This window comes from Larus michahellis, chromosome 3 (genome assembly GCF_964199755.1).
Source record: "Larus michahellis chromosome 3, bLarMic1.1, whole genome shotgun sequence".
Taxonomy (NCBI): Eukaryota; Metazoa; Chordata; class Aves; order Charadriiformes; family Laridae; genus Larus; species Larus michahellis.
In genome coordinates, this window is record NC_133898.1 from 125,307,688 (window position 1) to 125,322,888 (window position 15,201).

Genomic DNA, 15,201 nt, shown 5'->3' on the forward strand with positions numbered 1-15,201 from the left:
GACCACAGAGCTGGCAGTGAATGAAAGGAGATCTGGTACATGCGCGTTAGTGTTTCGTACTCCTTGCCATGAAACTGGCCTGTTTTCCCAGTTAACTCTTTAAGAACTGTTCCGTGCTGACCGTAGGCACTCCCGCAGGGCTACCAGTGCTCCCCGATGCGGCTTCACCATGCTTCAGGATGTATTTTTCTAGATTCTGGACTCTTTGTCTTGCTTGTAAGATGACCAGATGAGAACTGAAGTATCGATGGGATTACGTAAATTGCATTTTCTATTTCATCTTCTGCAGCCTCTACCAGTTATCCATTCTTAAGGGATAAGAAATTCTTTTCCCGGATGAGAAGAGAAGAAGTTATATTTTAAAACATGTATAAAACATGCTTACTTGCACATATACCAAAGAAAATGTCAGGTTATTGTAATTATACAAACACCCAACATAACAGTGGATGAAATGGTGTGACCAGTCGTCTCAAACACTGCTTTTTTCAGGATAAAGAACTCTTAAAAGAAGGGGCTTTACTCTGGTTGATTCTCCGTCTTCTAAGAATTCAAGTCTCGGTCGCAGTAGTTTAAATGCTGGGGCTTTACGTGAGACCGACTGGATGGCAGTCTAAGATCTGAGTAAAGGCAAAGACTAGGCTAAATGATAACCGCTCCCTTTCAGTCTTAACAATTTACGAGTCTGTGCTTGTGTGAATGAGAAGACCTGAGCAAGTGTGTCAGAACTGATTTAAGGACTTTGGTTTTATTTGATGATGTGAAACTCGGCCTCTGTGTGCCCGTGGTTTACAGAGAAACGGCAGAAAGAGTCTGATCCTCCAGGGATCTCTGTTGATCTCTAGATCCGTAGATGTGGTACATTTCAGACCCTTCTTTTGCAATGTTAAAATACCCGTATTTGTGGCATGTGCTTCTGAAGGTGGAGTTCTACAGCTGAATGTTTATAAAACTGAAATTTGTCTTTGGGCCAAGTCACTGTTTTCAGTTACCTGATTTTTTTTCCCTGCTGCTACAGGAACTCTCAAGGAATTGAGTGTATATCTGCGCTAAGTATTTAAATGACAAAACATCCAGAAAAAAAACATAACACGCAATACAAAATGACCCTGCAGTGCTGATGTGAACGTAATCCTCTGTCACAGCGGGCCTGACTTTGTCTGCTGACTCCATTGTAATTCAGCACAATGTTTGCTTTTGTGCGGATGAGGCCGCGGTTGTCTGGTGTTTTCAGTCATATGCCCTTTTCAGCTTCATTTCATCCGTCATTGTCGCAGTTTTGCTCAGCTTGTACGAGCAGTTCAATAGCTGCTGGGTTCTCAGTTTGAAGACTCCTTCCCCCAAATGTTTTGCAGAGTTCAGCCCTTCCAGACCAGTGCTTTTCCTTGGTGTCTTTTCACGGAGTCTATGGACACCCATCCCCAAAGGCCACAGGCTGAAACCTCCTGGTTAAACACTTGTTGTCACGTTTCAGATCATCCTTCGACACAGGCTGATGGGACCGAGCACAAAGTTAACCTTCAGCTTTCTTTCTTTTTCATTTGCAGGAAAAATTCGAAGGCTTGTTCCGTGCCTACGATGACTGCGTGACATTCCAGCTGTTTAAAAGCTTCAGGCGTGTGCGGATAAATTTTAGTAGTCCCAAATCAGCTGCTCGTGCCAGAATAGAGCTGCACGAAACACAGTTCAGAGGGAAGAAGTTAAAGTTGTATTTTGCACAGGTAATGAAATCTGGAATCTACTTCTGTGTTAGCGCATGGCTTTTATAGAAATATTGCGCAGTACCACTGAATAAAAGTAAGAAAGGTTTCTCCCATGCCCAAACTCTCCGCTAAAAGATTACTCAGACGTCCTTACGCTGCCTGAGCTGTACCTGCCCAGTGGGGCTGCAGTAAATTTAAAGGACCAGTTAGGACCCAAGTCGCTCATTCAACACACAGAAATTACATCGCTTAGAACTGATTTACAGCATTGGGTGTTTTCTGTGGGTTACTCTCTAAACTAACCGTAGAAAAAGTGGTAATGTAAAGTATCGTGAGTTCATAAAAAAAAAAGTAGGGCTGAATTACTTATTTGATTGCAACCCTGAGCCACGGTCAGGATCTAGGTGATTACATCCATCTGTTGGAAGTGTCAGATGGGGGTTCAGTTCTTCTTGGCCAAGGGAGAGAGACCCCAGATCTCCCACAGCCTGGGTGGGTGCTAGGCCCCAGCCAGGATACAGAAGGGTGAGGGAGATGGAGAACTCAACTACCACCTCTTGTGAATGTATTTTAGTAAGTTGCTGTGGCCGCTGTGGCTTATGGGATACTCATGAGCGCTTATGAGCAATCTAAGTGTGCTTTGGGCTGCCAGCTCGGTCCTTCAGAGGTCTCAGATTAAGGGCAGGCTCATTTGAAGGTATCGGTGAAACCTAAGAAGCTGTTAAATGTTGAGTCTCTCCAGCCTGGTGAGAACAGGAGCTGTTTTGAGCCAAAGAAGGAGAACCTCAGGAAGATGGAAAACTACAGTTGTGAAAAAACCAATATGCTTAACAGGCTAGATGAGTTCAGAAGATCTTGGAGTTGGATTTAAGTGTTGAAAATCTACTTCAGTCCCATTTTATGTGCCTTAATCTCCTAGATCTGGCTTTGATTTTTTTTTCTGAAAGGTTTCAAAACCTGCTGTGAAGCAGATCTGAGAATCGTTTCACTCTCGCTGCATAATCAAGAGTTAATTGAAACCTTGGGATAATAAAAGAAAAAGGAAAATGAGCATAATAGTGATTAGTCTCCATATCTAAGCTGATTTCCTGCAAAGCCATTTAGGTATCTGCACCATGCTCTCCAGTACATGCAGTCTTGAAAGAGCTTATTAGTTGTGTCCAGGGAATGGAGATGTGGAAGCAGCACAGTGTCTGCAGCGGGGTATATTTATATGGGCCGGAGCCAGATGGAATAAGCACTTCCAGAACTGGAAGTTCTGGGGAACGTGGAGTTGAGGGACCCAAACTGGCTCTTTGCAAAACCCCTTCGGGTGCTGTCTCAGGCCTGCTGTCATGCAAATGCAGTTTATTGCTTCTGGGCCCGAGCTGGTTGTAAACTTGCTCAAGTGTGGCTGCAGCATAATTCATTTATGTCGAGCCTTCTTTAATATACCAGAAAAAAAGCAGGAATTAAACTAAATAATTCAAGGTGGAAATAAAATGGGAACAATTAGTTGCAAATGACTAAGGAACATGATGGATTCCTTTATCACTTCAGCTGAAGAAATCAAATATTCAGAAACCTTTCTGAAGTTACCGATAAGGCCTTGGTGCAGGAGTTACTGGCCTCTTGTCTACTGTCTGGTTTTATTTAGTTTAGGCCAGTCGATCACAATGGTATCTTTTCAGCCTCAAAAATCTCTGAACTAGCAGCTGTGGATACCAAAGCTTTGCATTTATCCTCGGAGAGAACATATACAGTAGGCGCAAACATTGTAGTTTTGCTCACGTAACAGCCCCCCCGCAGTGTATTTACTGTAGAGGAGCCACCTGTAAGGCTGAGATGAATTTCATCTCCAGGCCTCCTCTGCTGGGACCGACGCTGAAGCCCTGCCTGGGTGGCATTTGGCGTTAGAAGCGTATGATTCGAGCAATCATTCCGTTTACCCATCCTGTACCAAACAACGTATTTGTTCTGCTTTAAAGATTCAGACCTCCGAGACAGATGGAGACAAGCTTCATTTGGCACCGCCACAGCCTGCAAAACAGTTTCTCATCTCGCCTCCGGCCTCCCCACCTGTAGGGTGGCAACCGATAGATGACGCGACACCTGTCATCAACTACGACCTCCTTTACGCAGTCTCGAAGCTAGGACCAGGTAAGCTCATGGTCCCTGCATGAAAAGGTGTCAGGAAAAGCAGACGAGAAGTAGCAGCGTAGATGGTAACTGCGGAGAAAGTTGGCGCAAGGCCTGTAAGTTGCGTTGCTTCGGATTTAAGTTGATGCCTGTCAGCTGGCTCTTTGCTTAAGAACGAGTTTTACCGTGTGTACGTTCAGAATTGTATCTTATCTGCAGCTCGTGAGCGCTGTCTGACTGAAGAGCAGATCAGAGCTTGTTTACACGATTTCTTGTGCTTGGGTTTGTGCTTAGATGAGACAACTGATGGTTTGCGTGGGGACTGGGCAAGTGCTTGTCCGTGAACTTGATGAGTTTTTGCTTTAAATCACATCGGCTCCGTAGCGCATTCCAAGATGCAGAATACCTCGTCGAATGTTTAGGCATCACTGGATCTCCACCAGGGTGGAGAATGTCTCGCCTTAACAAGTCTGTAGAGACAGAACTACCGTTCCCCAGCCCTGGCGGGATCGCTCTGTTGGGACTGTCCCTTTTCTGTTGAAAACTGTGTGCAGAAGGAATGGGGTGAGTTGTAGCCTCTATTCCCATAGGGTAGATGTCAGTGGATAACGCAGATAGACTTCCTTCTGTCTTCCCATCTTCAGCTAATGCCAGGAATGGAAGTTAGCTGGGATTAGATGTTAAAGCATCCTCTTTTAAAATTTTCCAAATGGAAAAGGTTCCAGTTTCAGGTCGAAGCAGTATCATTTAGAAATTAGTCTAATTTACATTTGTAAACCGTAAGAAAAAATAGCTACTCGTCAAATTGTTTTCATATTAAAATAAACCACTTCAGTTCCAATCTAATAACAATTCGGGGGGTGAGCTCATGAAAATTTATCAGAGTTTATTTTTGAAATTCATGTGGGATGAGCGAATTGTTTTCTCCCCAGCTGTACTGAAAACGCTGCTTTCTTGTTCTGAGCTTCCAATTGCAGACATCTTATCACTGGGGCTTTTGTGTAACTGCACCGGAGCAACCCAGAGCTGAAGCGCGTGGGGTGCAGGAAGAGATGTTTCGTGATTCACAGGCTTTGCAGGATCACCTCTTCTCTTTTTCACGCGGGATCTCTCACAGGGGGGAAATACAGAGCAGGCGAACAGCAGAGATTCCTGTGTTTTATTCCCCTTCAGCAGGAAAGCCCATAGGAAAGGGCTGTCAGGTGTAATACTTTGGACTATATTGCATTATTTCCAGAATCCACGCTTTGCTTCTAAACTGCTGCATAAAAGAAAAAACAAAAAACTCCTTTTTTTTTTTTTTTTTTTTTTTTTCTCTTTGATGCAGCAGTGTTATAAATGGAAACATGTAAACGAATTCCCTCGCTAGCTGGGTAATAAATCAATTCCTGTTCTCGAGCAGTGGAATGTGAAATATCACTCATTGTCCCACACTCCGGGACAGCTTTGCGTGAAGGTCATATTCACCCGTATTTAAGGAGCCTGCAGGGAGCAATATGAAAAGTCATTGTGTGCTCTCTTCTTTCTATTTTTAGCTCTTGTTAGAGAGATCAATTTTAGTTAACTGCAGTGGCGGTTTTAAAATAGGGTTGCAGTTCTCAGTTGTGCATTTACTATGTTTAGAATTTCATTGAAAAACAAATCCCACCAAAACTGATTTCTCGGTATCGCATCAGTAAAACACGCTGCTGTACATCAAATAACATTAGCCTCAGCTAAATTGGATTTTTTTTTTTTCGTTCAAAAAGCACAATAGAAAAATGTGACTGTGGCTTAACAGCTATCAAAAAATACTCGCTGGCACAGTTGTTTACAGAACTCTGAATGTTAGAGCCTGACTTCTGTGTCATTAACTTGCGAGGAATCTTTGCTATATTAAATACACTTATTTGGTAAGATTAATATCCGAAGACCAGGAAAACTCATTTGAGAATGTAAATAGTGAACAGTTTCTTTGCCTGTCCTCAGTACAAGGTGAGTTTTACCAACCTGCTTCACTGGGAATGTGAGATACACCGCTTTGACGCAGACCCACGCTACCTTCCCCTCCATGAACTCAGGTCATCTCCTTTCACAGTACACTGCCGTAATCATCAGAGCCACAAAATTAGACTAAAACTGTCCCTGGGAGCAAAGGCTGGGAAACTCGCTCCAGAGTAAAATGAGTCGAGAGGACGCCACAAAGATGATCCAAGGGCTGGAGCCCCTCTGCTATGAGGACAGGCTGAGAGAGTTGGGGGTGTTCGGCCTGGAGAAGAGAAGGCTCCGGGGACACCTTATAGTGGTCTTTCAGTACCTAAAGGGGGCCTAGAGGACAGACGGGGAGGGACTCGTTATCAGGGAGTGGAGCGATAGGATGAAGGGTAACGGTTTTAAACTGAAGGAGGGGAGATTTAGATCAGATATTAGGAAGAAATTCTTTACTGTGAGGGTGGTGAGGCACTGGAACAGGTTGCCCAGAGAAGCTGTGGCTGCCCCATCCCTGGAGGTGTTCAAGGCCAGGCGGGATGGGGCTTGGAGCAGCCTGGTCTGGTGGGAGGTGTCCCTGCCCAGGGCAGGGAGGTGGGACTGGATGATCTTTAAGGTCCCTTCCAACCTGAACCATTCTGTGATTCTGTGATTCTGTGAACAGGCCAGAAGGTACTTAACAGATTTGCTGTGTGTTGTCTTTCTCCAGGCTCAGTTTTGGGATGGGTATTATTTGGTTTTTTGCAGCTGTGGCTGCAAAAATTGTGGCTGCAGCAATGCCCGTCTGGCAGCTCAGGGCTCTGACGGGGAAGATTTCTTTTTGCTGTGCACAAAAGGGAGCTGGGTCTTGGTCCTTCGACATTAAATTGAGATCGGTGAGGGTGCATTTATTTCTTAGAGAAGACCGTGGCATATTTAATTAAGTTTCTGGTTGATTGATGTGTATTCTCACTTTCTGCAGATGCAGAAACAGAGCTTTAAGCGAGGCATGAACAGAGCGCCGTAGACCAGTCAGAGCCAGGAGCTGTGACTGTGCCTGGTTCTGACCACCAGCCTACCGTTTTTTCAATATATTGCAAAAAAAAGAAGTGCGATCATTAATCTCTTTGATGAAAAACACTTTCACTGTCAAGAGAAACTTCCAGTAGTTTAAAATACTGATGAAGATAAAGGCATCGCGCTGAACTAGGGTGGTAGTTTGGCTGTTTGCCTGTGTCTCTGCCTGGCCTGACTCGGACCTAACCTTCCTACAGGAGTGCTTGCAACCTGCCAAGCTCTTGTCTAGTCTTAGGCCCTCGCGTCTTCTCCATAACATTTTGTCAGGTCTTAGTTTCATCCCACTGAGGAATGGAGGAAATCATTTTATATGAGAAATGTTTGTAAGGGGGAGGGAGAATCTCTGTGTCTCAGCTCCGCGTATACAGCAGAGCTGCTCCTCTCAAAGCAAAGGCAGCTATGTTTGCTCTGCCATTCGTTAGTGCGGCAGTTTACAAACCATCACCATCTTCCTGGCATTAGAGTTAAGTCAAAATTTTCTGGAAAGCAGTCCTGCCCCCCTCCCTCTCTGCCCCCCAACCTGAATATTTCTTCCCTCCTTCCCCCATTGCCTCTTTCAAACCTGTTACCCCAATTTCTGCTCGACAAACTGCCCTCTACTCCCTCACTTTCTAACTCCTTGCTCTTCAGAGTGCCTTTCCCCAGGTTCCCAAGTGCCGCCTTGACCTTCCCTTGCCAATCTCAACCCCTGCCCGCTGCCCACACAGCAGTTGCCCGGACAAATTGCCTTTCTCCTGTGGCTTTGATTCACGGATCACGGCTCTGCTGTTGAGATCTGTGCTGTACAATAACACGCAATATAGGTCAGGGTCCCGAGCGCTTAACTATGCTCCATGCGCTCCCAGTGTGACTTTGCCCTCTGGCAGTTAGCGCTCGCCCACGCAATTTCAGGCACTATTTGAAAACCAATGCAGGCTGGGCACCATCTCCAGTAGCCCATGTCACAGAACCATAGAATTGCCTAGCTTGGAAGGGACCTTTCAGATCATCGAGTCCAACCATCAGCCTAACTCTGACAAAACCCATCACTAACCCATATCTCTAAGCGCTATGTCGACCTGTCTTTTAAACACCTCCAGGGACGGCGCCTCAGACACTTCCCTGGGCAGCCTGTTCCAATGCTTAATAACACTTTCAGTGTAAAAATTTTACCTAAATATAGAGAAGTTTGTGCCAGTTTCAGTTCTCTCCACGTTTCCCAGTCCTTCACCAGCATTCCAGCAGCTCCAGGTCATGTGAAATACATTTTTCACATTATGAAAGCACCATTCTGAAGTGTTACGTGCGATGGCTCTTAGGTCCAGAGTGGTACCTCTTGGGACACAAAGGAGACCCTGCAGCAGCCTGTGCCACTTGGCTGCTGGCTCTGCCAATGGTTAGTGGTGAGAGGAGGGGTTGGGTCGGGGTTTCGTTTTTGTCTCTGAGCAATTCAGATGTTCCTGCCGTGCTCTGGCTGGGCTTCTTGAGGAGGATGCGTAGCTCCTGGCGCTGCTCCGCCCTGGGCTTGGCTCACCCTTGCGCTGGGAAGGAGAAAACGGGAAAGAGCGGGACCCTGCCCAGTAAACGCTGCACACGGGGATTTCAAACCATGTCTCCCACGGCAAGTCTTCTGTGCCCGGGTGTTTTCAAACTCTTACATTTGTTCTCACTGATCAGAAGGAAATATTAAATACTTTATAGGACTCACAGAGAGGATTAAAAGGGGGTGGATGGGCAGGCAGATGGGTGATAGAATTTTCCATCTCTGTCCCTCCTCTCCCCTCTGTTCTGTGGCTGCTTCTGCCCTTGCCGGGGGCAGGGTACACGGAGCTGCTGGGTGTAGAAAACTTTCCCTCTGCCTGGTCCCGCTGGCCAGGAGAGGTTCTCCTGCAACATCAGTCATGGGCTTCCAGAGAGCAACTCCTCCACCTTGCATCTGGCAGATCCAGAGGTATCACACAGGATGGGTTGTGGTATCTCGTCCAGCATAAACATGCACCCAAACGAAGGACCACCCGTTATTTGCACCGTATTATTTGTAAAGCACTTGGATGAGGGGACTGTAAGTGGAAGGTGGTTTTATGATGCTAATGACACGTTTAACGTGGAACGGACAGCTCTGAACCCATTAACCTTTGATCATGAGTCAGAATCAGGGATGAGGTAGCTGCACAGCATCATTAACATTTCTTCATTATTAATTAAGCGTATGACCGTACTCTTTGCTGGACAAAAGAGCCTTATTAGACAAGAGATGCACCATCAGTGAAAGGTCATAGTACTGATTCACAAAGGGCTAGAAAATCACATGCTATTATTTTTAATTCTGACATATCCTCAGTTGCTTTTGTGCCGTTGCTGTGGTCGTCTTCCCTGCGTCACCTGAGGCTGCGGGTTTGCTTGTGGCTCATGCGGTCACCAAGTGACAGGATGTGCCAAGTGACATAAAAGCAGCTGGGCCCGTTGTTGAATGGTGAAACTTCACATTCCTGTTTCTTTTCTGATGCGAAGCAACCAGATAGAGGAACGTCGCTGCTATTTTCACAGGTTTGTTAGGAATATTTTCTGACGAATCTATGTGGTGGAGGTGCCGCAGCTTAATTCTTCCCTGCATTATATCCTGGAGGCAGAATTTAGATGTTCGAACATATTTGATAAGCTTGCAGATATTTTTCTGAGTCATTTTATGTGAGTTTCCGTTGTTATCTCAGCTTATGCGAATGTTTAAACAACTTATTATTGAGGGATAGAGATAGCCCAGAGACTGCTGGAGGAGAAGGACACCTCTCCCCAGGAATCCTTTGGCTCAACCCGTAAGAGCTCTCGGGGCAAGCGGGAGGAGCGGGAGCGGTGGGGCAGTGTAGGGCCTGGGAAGGCACAGGAGGCAGCAGCAGAGGCAGCTGAATGAAATAACTGCACAAATGCTGGACTGACATTAACTACAGAAGCTGGTGAGTCTTTACGGTAACTCGACTTGCTATTCTTAGCTTGGGCCAGCCTGTGTCTTGTAAACGTAACTCGATTGCAGCGATTCAACCATTACTCCACGAGCTTCATGGCTGCGGATTTAGCTCAGTTTTTTATTTTTTTGAGGTATTGTATAAGAGGAAAGAAAAAAAAACATAGAAAAAAGCAGAAGGGAAGGGGTAATCTGGCTGTATCTGCTGGATTTTAATTTTGTACTTACTACCTTAGTATTTTTCCGCAAACAACCGTCAGATTTAGGAACAAGATACAGCCGTATAAAACCCCCACAGTCACTGCTGTCCTGTTCCTAGCTCAGCCATAAAAAGGTTTTCTGCAGTTTGAGCCACAGTTCTGCAGGCATGAATAATCGTGAGTACAGAACTGAGTCTGCAGCTCATTTATGCTCAGAAATAACTCTGTGCCTTAAAAACCTAATTTATGAGTGCATCACATTTTGATTTGCAAAGTGACATTAATTGCTGTTGCAGTTACTCCTGCTAGAGGCATCTGAATATTTTTTTCCTCGTGTCTGTACTTATTTCCACTGTTCGTTTTCAGTGGAAAGAGTCCTTCTGGGAAGGATTTTGCACGGTAGAAGAATGTGGCATTTGAACCGGGATTATTACCTTTTTAAGAGGGCAGTGAATCTGATTTACTTCGTGGTGCTGGCGTAGGAGGACGGGGCCCGGCGCTGCGTGTGCGCGGGGCTGCGGAGCTGCTCGTAGCTGACAGTGACCAATGTCGCCTTCGGTGCTGGTTGGCAGCATTGACGTCAGCCCGTAGCTGAGAAATTAGCTGAAGCCCACAGGGAAAATAAGCAAAGAAAAACCATATAATTTCTCGATGCAGCACAACCAAGCTATTTCTCCTTTTACATTCTAGCCTATCAGCAGGACCTGTAATGCTTTGCTCAATTTGGATTCAGAGGGAAGGTTGCCAAAAATAGAGCAGTTAAATGTCAACATTAATGGTATCACAGCAGTAAAATATTTCTCACAGCAAGATGCCTGACTTATAGCTGTTATTCACTAGTTGCCTCCTATTTTTTAGGCAAAAATGCAGCACGTCCTCTAGTCCCAAGCCACCCAGTCTTATTTGGACCAAGAATTTGTCAGCACAAATAGCACGTGATCACAGTCCCAGAACCGCGTGTGCTAACGCAGGGCTGAACCTGCAGCCCCTTCCCTGCATGAATTACTCTGCCGCAAAACTGCTAAGAAATAAAAATCCAAATCAGTAACAGAAGCAAACTGCACGTGCTCTGAGGCAGGGACTGCCATTTCACTGTCATCACACAGCACCTACCCCAGCCAGGTTCTGCCTACGACGCGCTTAGGAGCTGCTGCAGCACCAGTAGAGGTCAGCGAGGTATACTGGGACCTCACCTCCCTCGTCTCGCAATATTTTGCAGGCAAAAATGCAGTGGTTCTGGAGCAATCTTACGAACAAAAAACCAAACTATCAGGTGTGCGTGTGGTCACTGCAAGCCTATTTTAATTTAACAGAGATGAGAGTGATGACAAATAGTCCAAAGCGGGGGACAGCGCGTTATCTGGAATGGTTTTTAGTTTCTAGGGCTCCTGATGGGTGTTTGTCACTTCTGAAAGACCAACTCATCCTATCAGAAATGTCACCATTGAGACTTTCTCCCTTTACAGTCTTAAATTAATTCCTTGTAATTTAATATCCAATGCCTATTTACATCCTGCATACGATGCAAAACACATGTAGTGCCAACAGACTGAATGCAGGAGGAAGTCCTGTGTCTGGTCCTGATTTTCGTCTGTTTGCTTGTGGACTCTTGCAGGTAATCACCCAGGCCACGCTCATCTTCCTCGCAGGAGCACTGGGTGGAGACTTAAATAAGGAACGTACATCGTTAGAAAATCTAATGTGCTGTTTAAAGGTTTAGCCTGCTAGTGAGCATTTATAGGCTGTTCTCTGTAATCTCATCGATAGAGGCAGAATTTGTTACAGCCCCAACTAAAGAGCTTTGAGTCTCAAAATCCTTCTGGAGCAGATATATGTTTTGGTTTTGGTTTTGGTTTTTTTTTTTCATTTCTGGAGCAATTGGACCAAGTGTTGATGTGTGGAAGTGACAAGTTGCAAAATCTAGTGGACTTCAAGTGGGACTGGAGCCACCTAGACTGAAAGAAAACAAACAAACAAAAGACTAGCCCCAGCCCAAGAGGTGTGACATGACTTCAGACCAGATGTTTGTTAGGTTGGGTTCCAGTCCCTCTTCTTATCCAGGAACTTGTGTGTTGTCTCTCCTCTTTGTACTCGTTTTTGGTTTTTTAGCACTGCCGGCCACTAGTATTGGTGCAAAACACCATTATAATAGACACCAGTGTATTTTATTCTGCTTTACAGACCAACGGCTGCCCCTGGGGGCAGGATCCCCAGAATCGGTTGTGACAGCTGATGCAGTCTACTCATGCTTGCCTTCACCTTTATTTAGGACCAGGACACACTCATCTGCCCCATCCAGGTGCAGGAGTATTCTGCATCCAAGAGTGCCGTGGTCAGACGGTCATCCTTTGATCTATTTTTTTTCTGCTTCCAGGAGAGAAATACGAGCTGCATGCAGGAACGGAGTCCACTCCCAGTGTGGTGGTGCATGTCTGCGACAGCGACATGGAAGAAGACGAGGACCCAAAGAATTCTCCAAAGCCAAAAATCATTCAAACTCGGCGCCCTGGTCTGCCACCTCCTGTATCTAACTGAGCCTCTCCGGCAGAAGCAGCACTTCTCTCCTCCAGCACAGCTCTTGGTTTTTGTTTGCTTTGTTTTGTTGGAAGGCTGCCATCGCCTTTTGAGTACCAGGACATTAAACTCATTGAAATCCCTTCACAGTAATCAAGCCTATGTGATAAAAGGGCTAGGAAAAAAAAGATCTTTGTATATGTAACCATATCACACACCAACTAATAGATTTTTCTGGCAAGGACAAAACCAGGCTGAAGAAACAAGGGAGGGTTTCAGTCTGAGGGTCTTCTCACAGCTGTAATTTGCATGCTGAAACACCGCTACCAGAGGGGTCGTTCAGGGTGGGCAATTAGGCCGACATCAGGCTTGATATTCAAACTCTCACAATATTTGCTAGCACCCTTCATCAAGCAGCCAGCTCCTCTGCCCTCCTCAGTTCCCCAGAAGACCTTAGTCTTTTTTTTTTTTCCTTTTTTTTTTTTTTTTTTAAAGCGGGGGCATGTGTTGTTTTTTCTCTACTATAGTAGCTTGGTGGCCTTTTTATTCCCCCTGGAATTTTCTTTCAGGAATACCATCTTTGCAACATTTTCAGAAACAGCAGAAAAAACATCCCCTTCCACCAACAGGTGTAGAGTGCACTGGTCCTTAGTGGTGGCCGCGACGCGAGACAGAGCTCTCTCCGCTGAGGGCAGAGGCGGCACCTTGCTGGAGGGTCTGGTGTCTTTCCATCTTTCTCTCTAAGGAGGAGGGAGCCAGAACATCAGTAGGGTTTGTCATTTTATCTTCCATAAAGGTGTGAGCAGCACTTTCTCTTGAGTCTAAGAAAGAGAAGCTGAAGGACTGCTCATTTAAGATGGGGTTCGTTGCCCTCTGTCCCAGCTGTAAGTTCTAGTGAGGACGCGGGCTGAATGCCTTCCTAGCGGTGTGTTGAATAGCCCTGACACTGTTAGTAGTTACTTGCACATCCCGAATATTCACACCTTTTCCCTCCCCACTTCCTGCGCTTTAAAGCCCTTTTTGAGCTGTATGCAGTTTGGGTTTGTGGAGGTGAGGAGAGGTTACTTGGTGTTCTTTTGTTGTTGTTTTTTTTATTTTTTCTTTTCTTTTTCCTTTTTTTTTTTTTTGGTAGGCCAAAGAAAACAGGACCATAATTACACACTTGAAATTAGACTGCATGCAACTGAATCCCCTTTTTTCACTCTGTCCCGCATGTTTCTTTCACTTGCAATGTATACTGGGTTACAAAAATTGTTCTGTGTTTTCATCATGGCTGACAGCAGACAGATACTGGGTTCCCTGTCTGGCAGACCGTCCGTGATGATTTTTTTTATGCGTACTTGTCATTTTGAGAACATATTTTCTAGGCATTTGAGCTCAGATTTTGCATATATTTAAGCATGCGCTTAATTTATGCACATGAGTAGTTCCACTGAAATTAATACTGCAGAAAACTGAGCATATGCGTAAGATACGGTGGGATTTTTAAGCTAATTAGCTGCAGCTGTACTCCCAAAAGTGACTATAAAATGGCACAGTGAGATTCCAGAGTTTAAAATCCTTTACAAGTTAAAAATAAGTAAATACCTCTTGGAAGCTCATTCTAGGATCTGAAAAGTCGGCTTAGGTTCTGTAATCGAGATTTTTGTCATAAAACCTAATGATCTGGTTCCTGAGGGAGGGTTCCATTCCACCCTTAGTTAGCAGTGAGGCTACAGGCTTCAGCAGAGTCCAGTCCCCCTTGTTCCGGGGTACCGGCTCTGCGGGAATTCCAGGAAGAAAAGCACGTCGCTTTGTCGGTGAAGATGGGAGATGCCATTCTCAACGTGCTTGGTGAGGACATTCTAAGAATGAGGACTTGCCGTTCTCATATAGTTCATTCCCTGACCACCACTGCCCCCTGATATTCCTGTTGAGACGTAGGGATTTACTTAGCATCTATCTATAACGTGATACTTGTTACTGCATTACTGACATCGTCGTGCACGTGTTACACTAATAGAGGCGCGTTAAATACAGCAGAGACTGAACAAAAAACGGGGCTTTCGTATCCTCATGATATCTGTGTAAAGTTGTCTTAAAGTAACTCCTTAGAGGTTTCCCTTCAATCATTTTTTTGAGGGATGCATTTAGAATTGGTTTAAATAAATAAATTGTCATTCACTGCCCTAGGACTGTAACCCGATGTTCCTGTTGAAAGCACCATCATAGGCCACCTACAATGTTTCAGGAGTATCACCATGGTCTTTTTTGAGAAGATACAGAACGCTAAGGTCCATGGCATTTAGACCAGTATAAACAGGGAGGGTAAGATTTAAATGCGTAAGAATTTTGTGGTTGATATCTGCTGTATGAAAGAGATTACTGGCCCCATCCTCAACTGATGTAAGTGATCAGAGATATCTCCAATCAAAGCTGATACTCTGGATTTTTTTTACGTGCAAAAGTGTTGGAGGTCGAGTCTAGTCCTTGTACCCCTGTACTCAAACTTTGGAGAGACTTGAACTATGGAGTTTGGCCTCAAATGATGTAAAACTGTTCTGCAAATTAAAGCATTGGATCTTAAGCGTTCTTTCCTCAAAGTGCATTTTCAGACAGATTTAAAACCAGGCCCCATTCAACAACTACTCTTTGTCTTTATAAAAGTATGCCGTACTTCCCAGGAGGGAATGGAACACAGCTCTAGAGCGCAGAAATAGAAACA

At 45.1% G+C, this 15,201-nt stretch overlaps 1 protein-coding gene across 2 annotated transcripts in view; it reads left to right on the forward strand.

The window, feature by feature from the left end:
- RCAN2 (regulator of calcineurin 2) overlaps positions 1-14,665 on the forward strand; it is a 95,162-nt gene extending 80,497 nt beyond the window's left edge. For both annotated transcript variants that reach the window (XM_074582041.1, XM_074582042.1), the window contains 3 exons: positions 1,548-1,721; positions 3,671-3,842; positions 12,358-14,665. In XM_074582041.1, the coding sequence (XP_074438142.1) occupies positions 1,548-1,721; positions 3,671-3,842; positions 12,358-12,518 (507 nt within the window). In that variant the 3' untranslated portion in view covers positions 12,519-14,665. The remainder of the gene's footprint in view (positions 1-1,547; positions 1,722-3,670; positions 3,843-12,357) is intronic.
- The last annotated feature ends 536 nt before the right edge of the window (positions 14,666-15,201 follow it).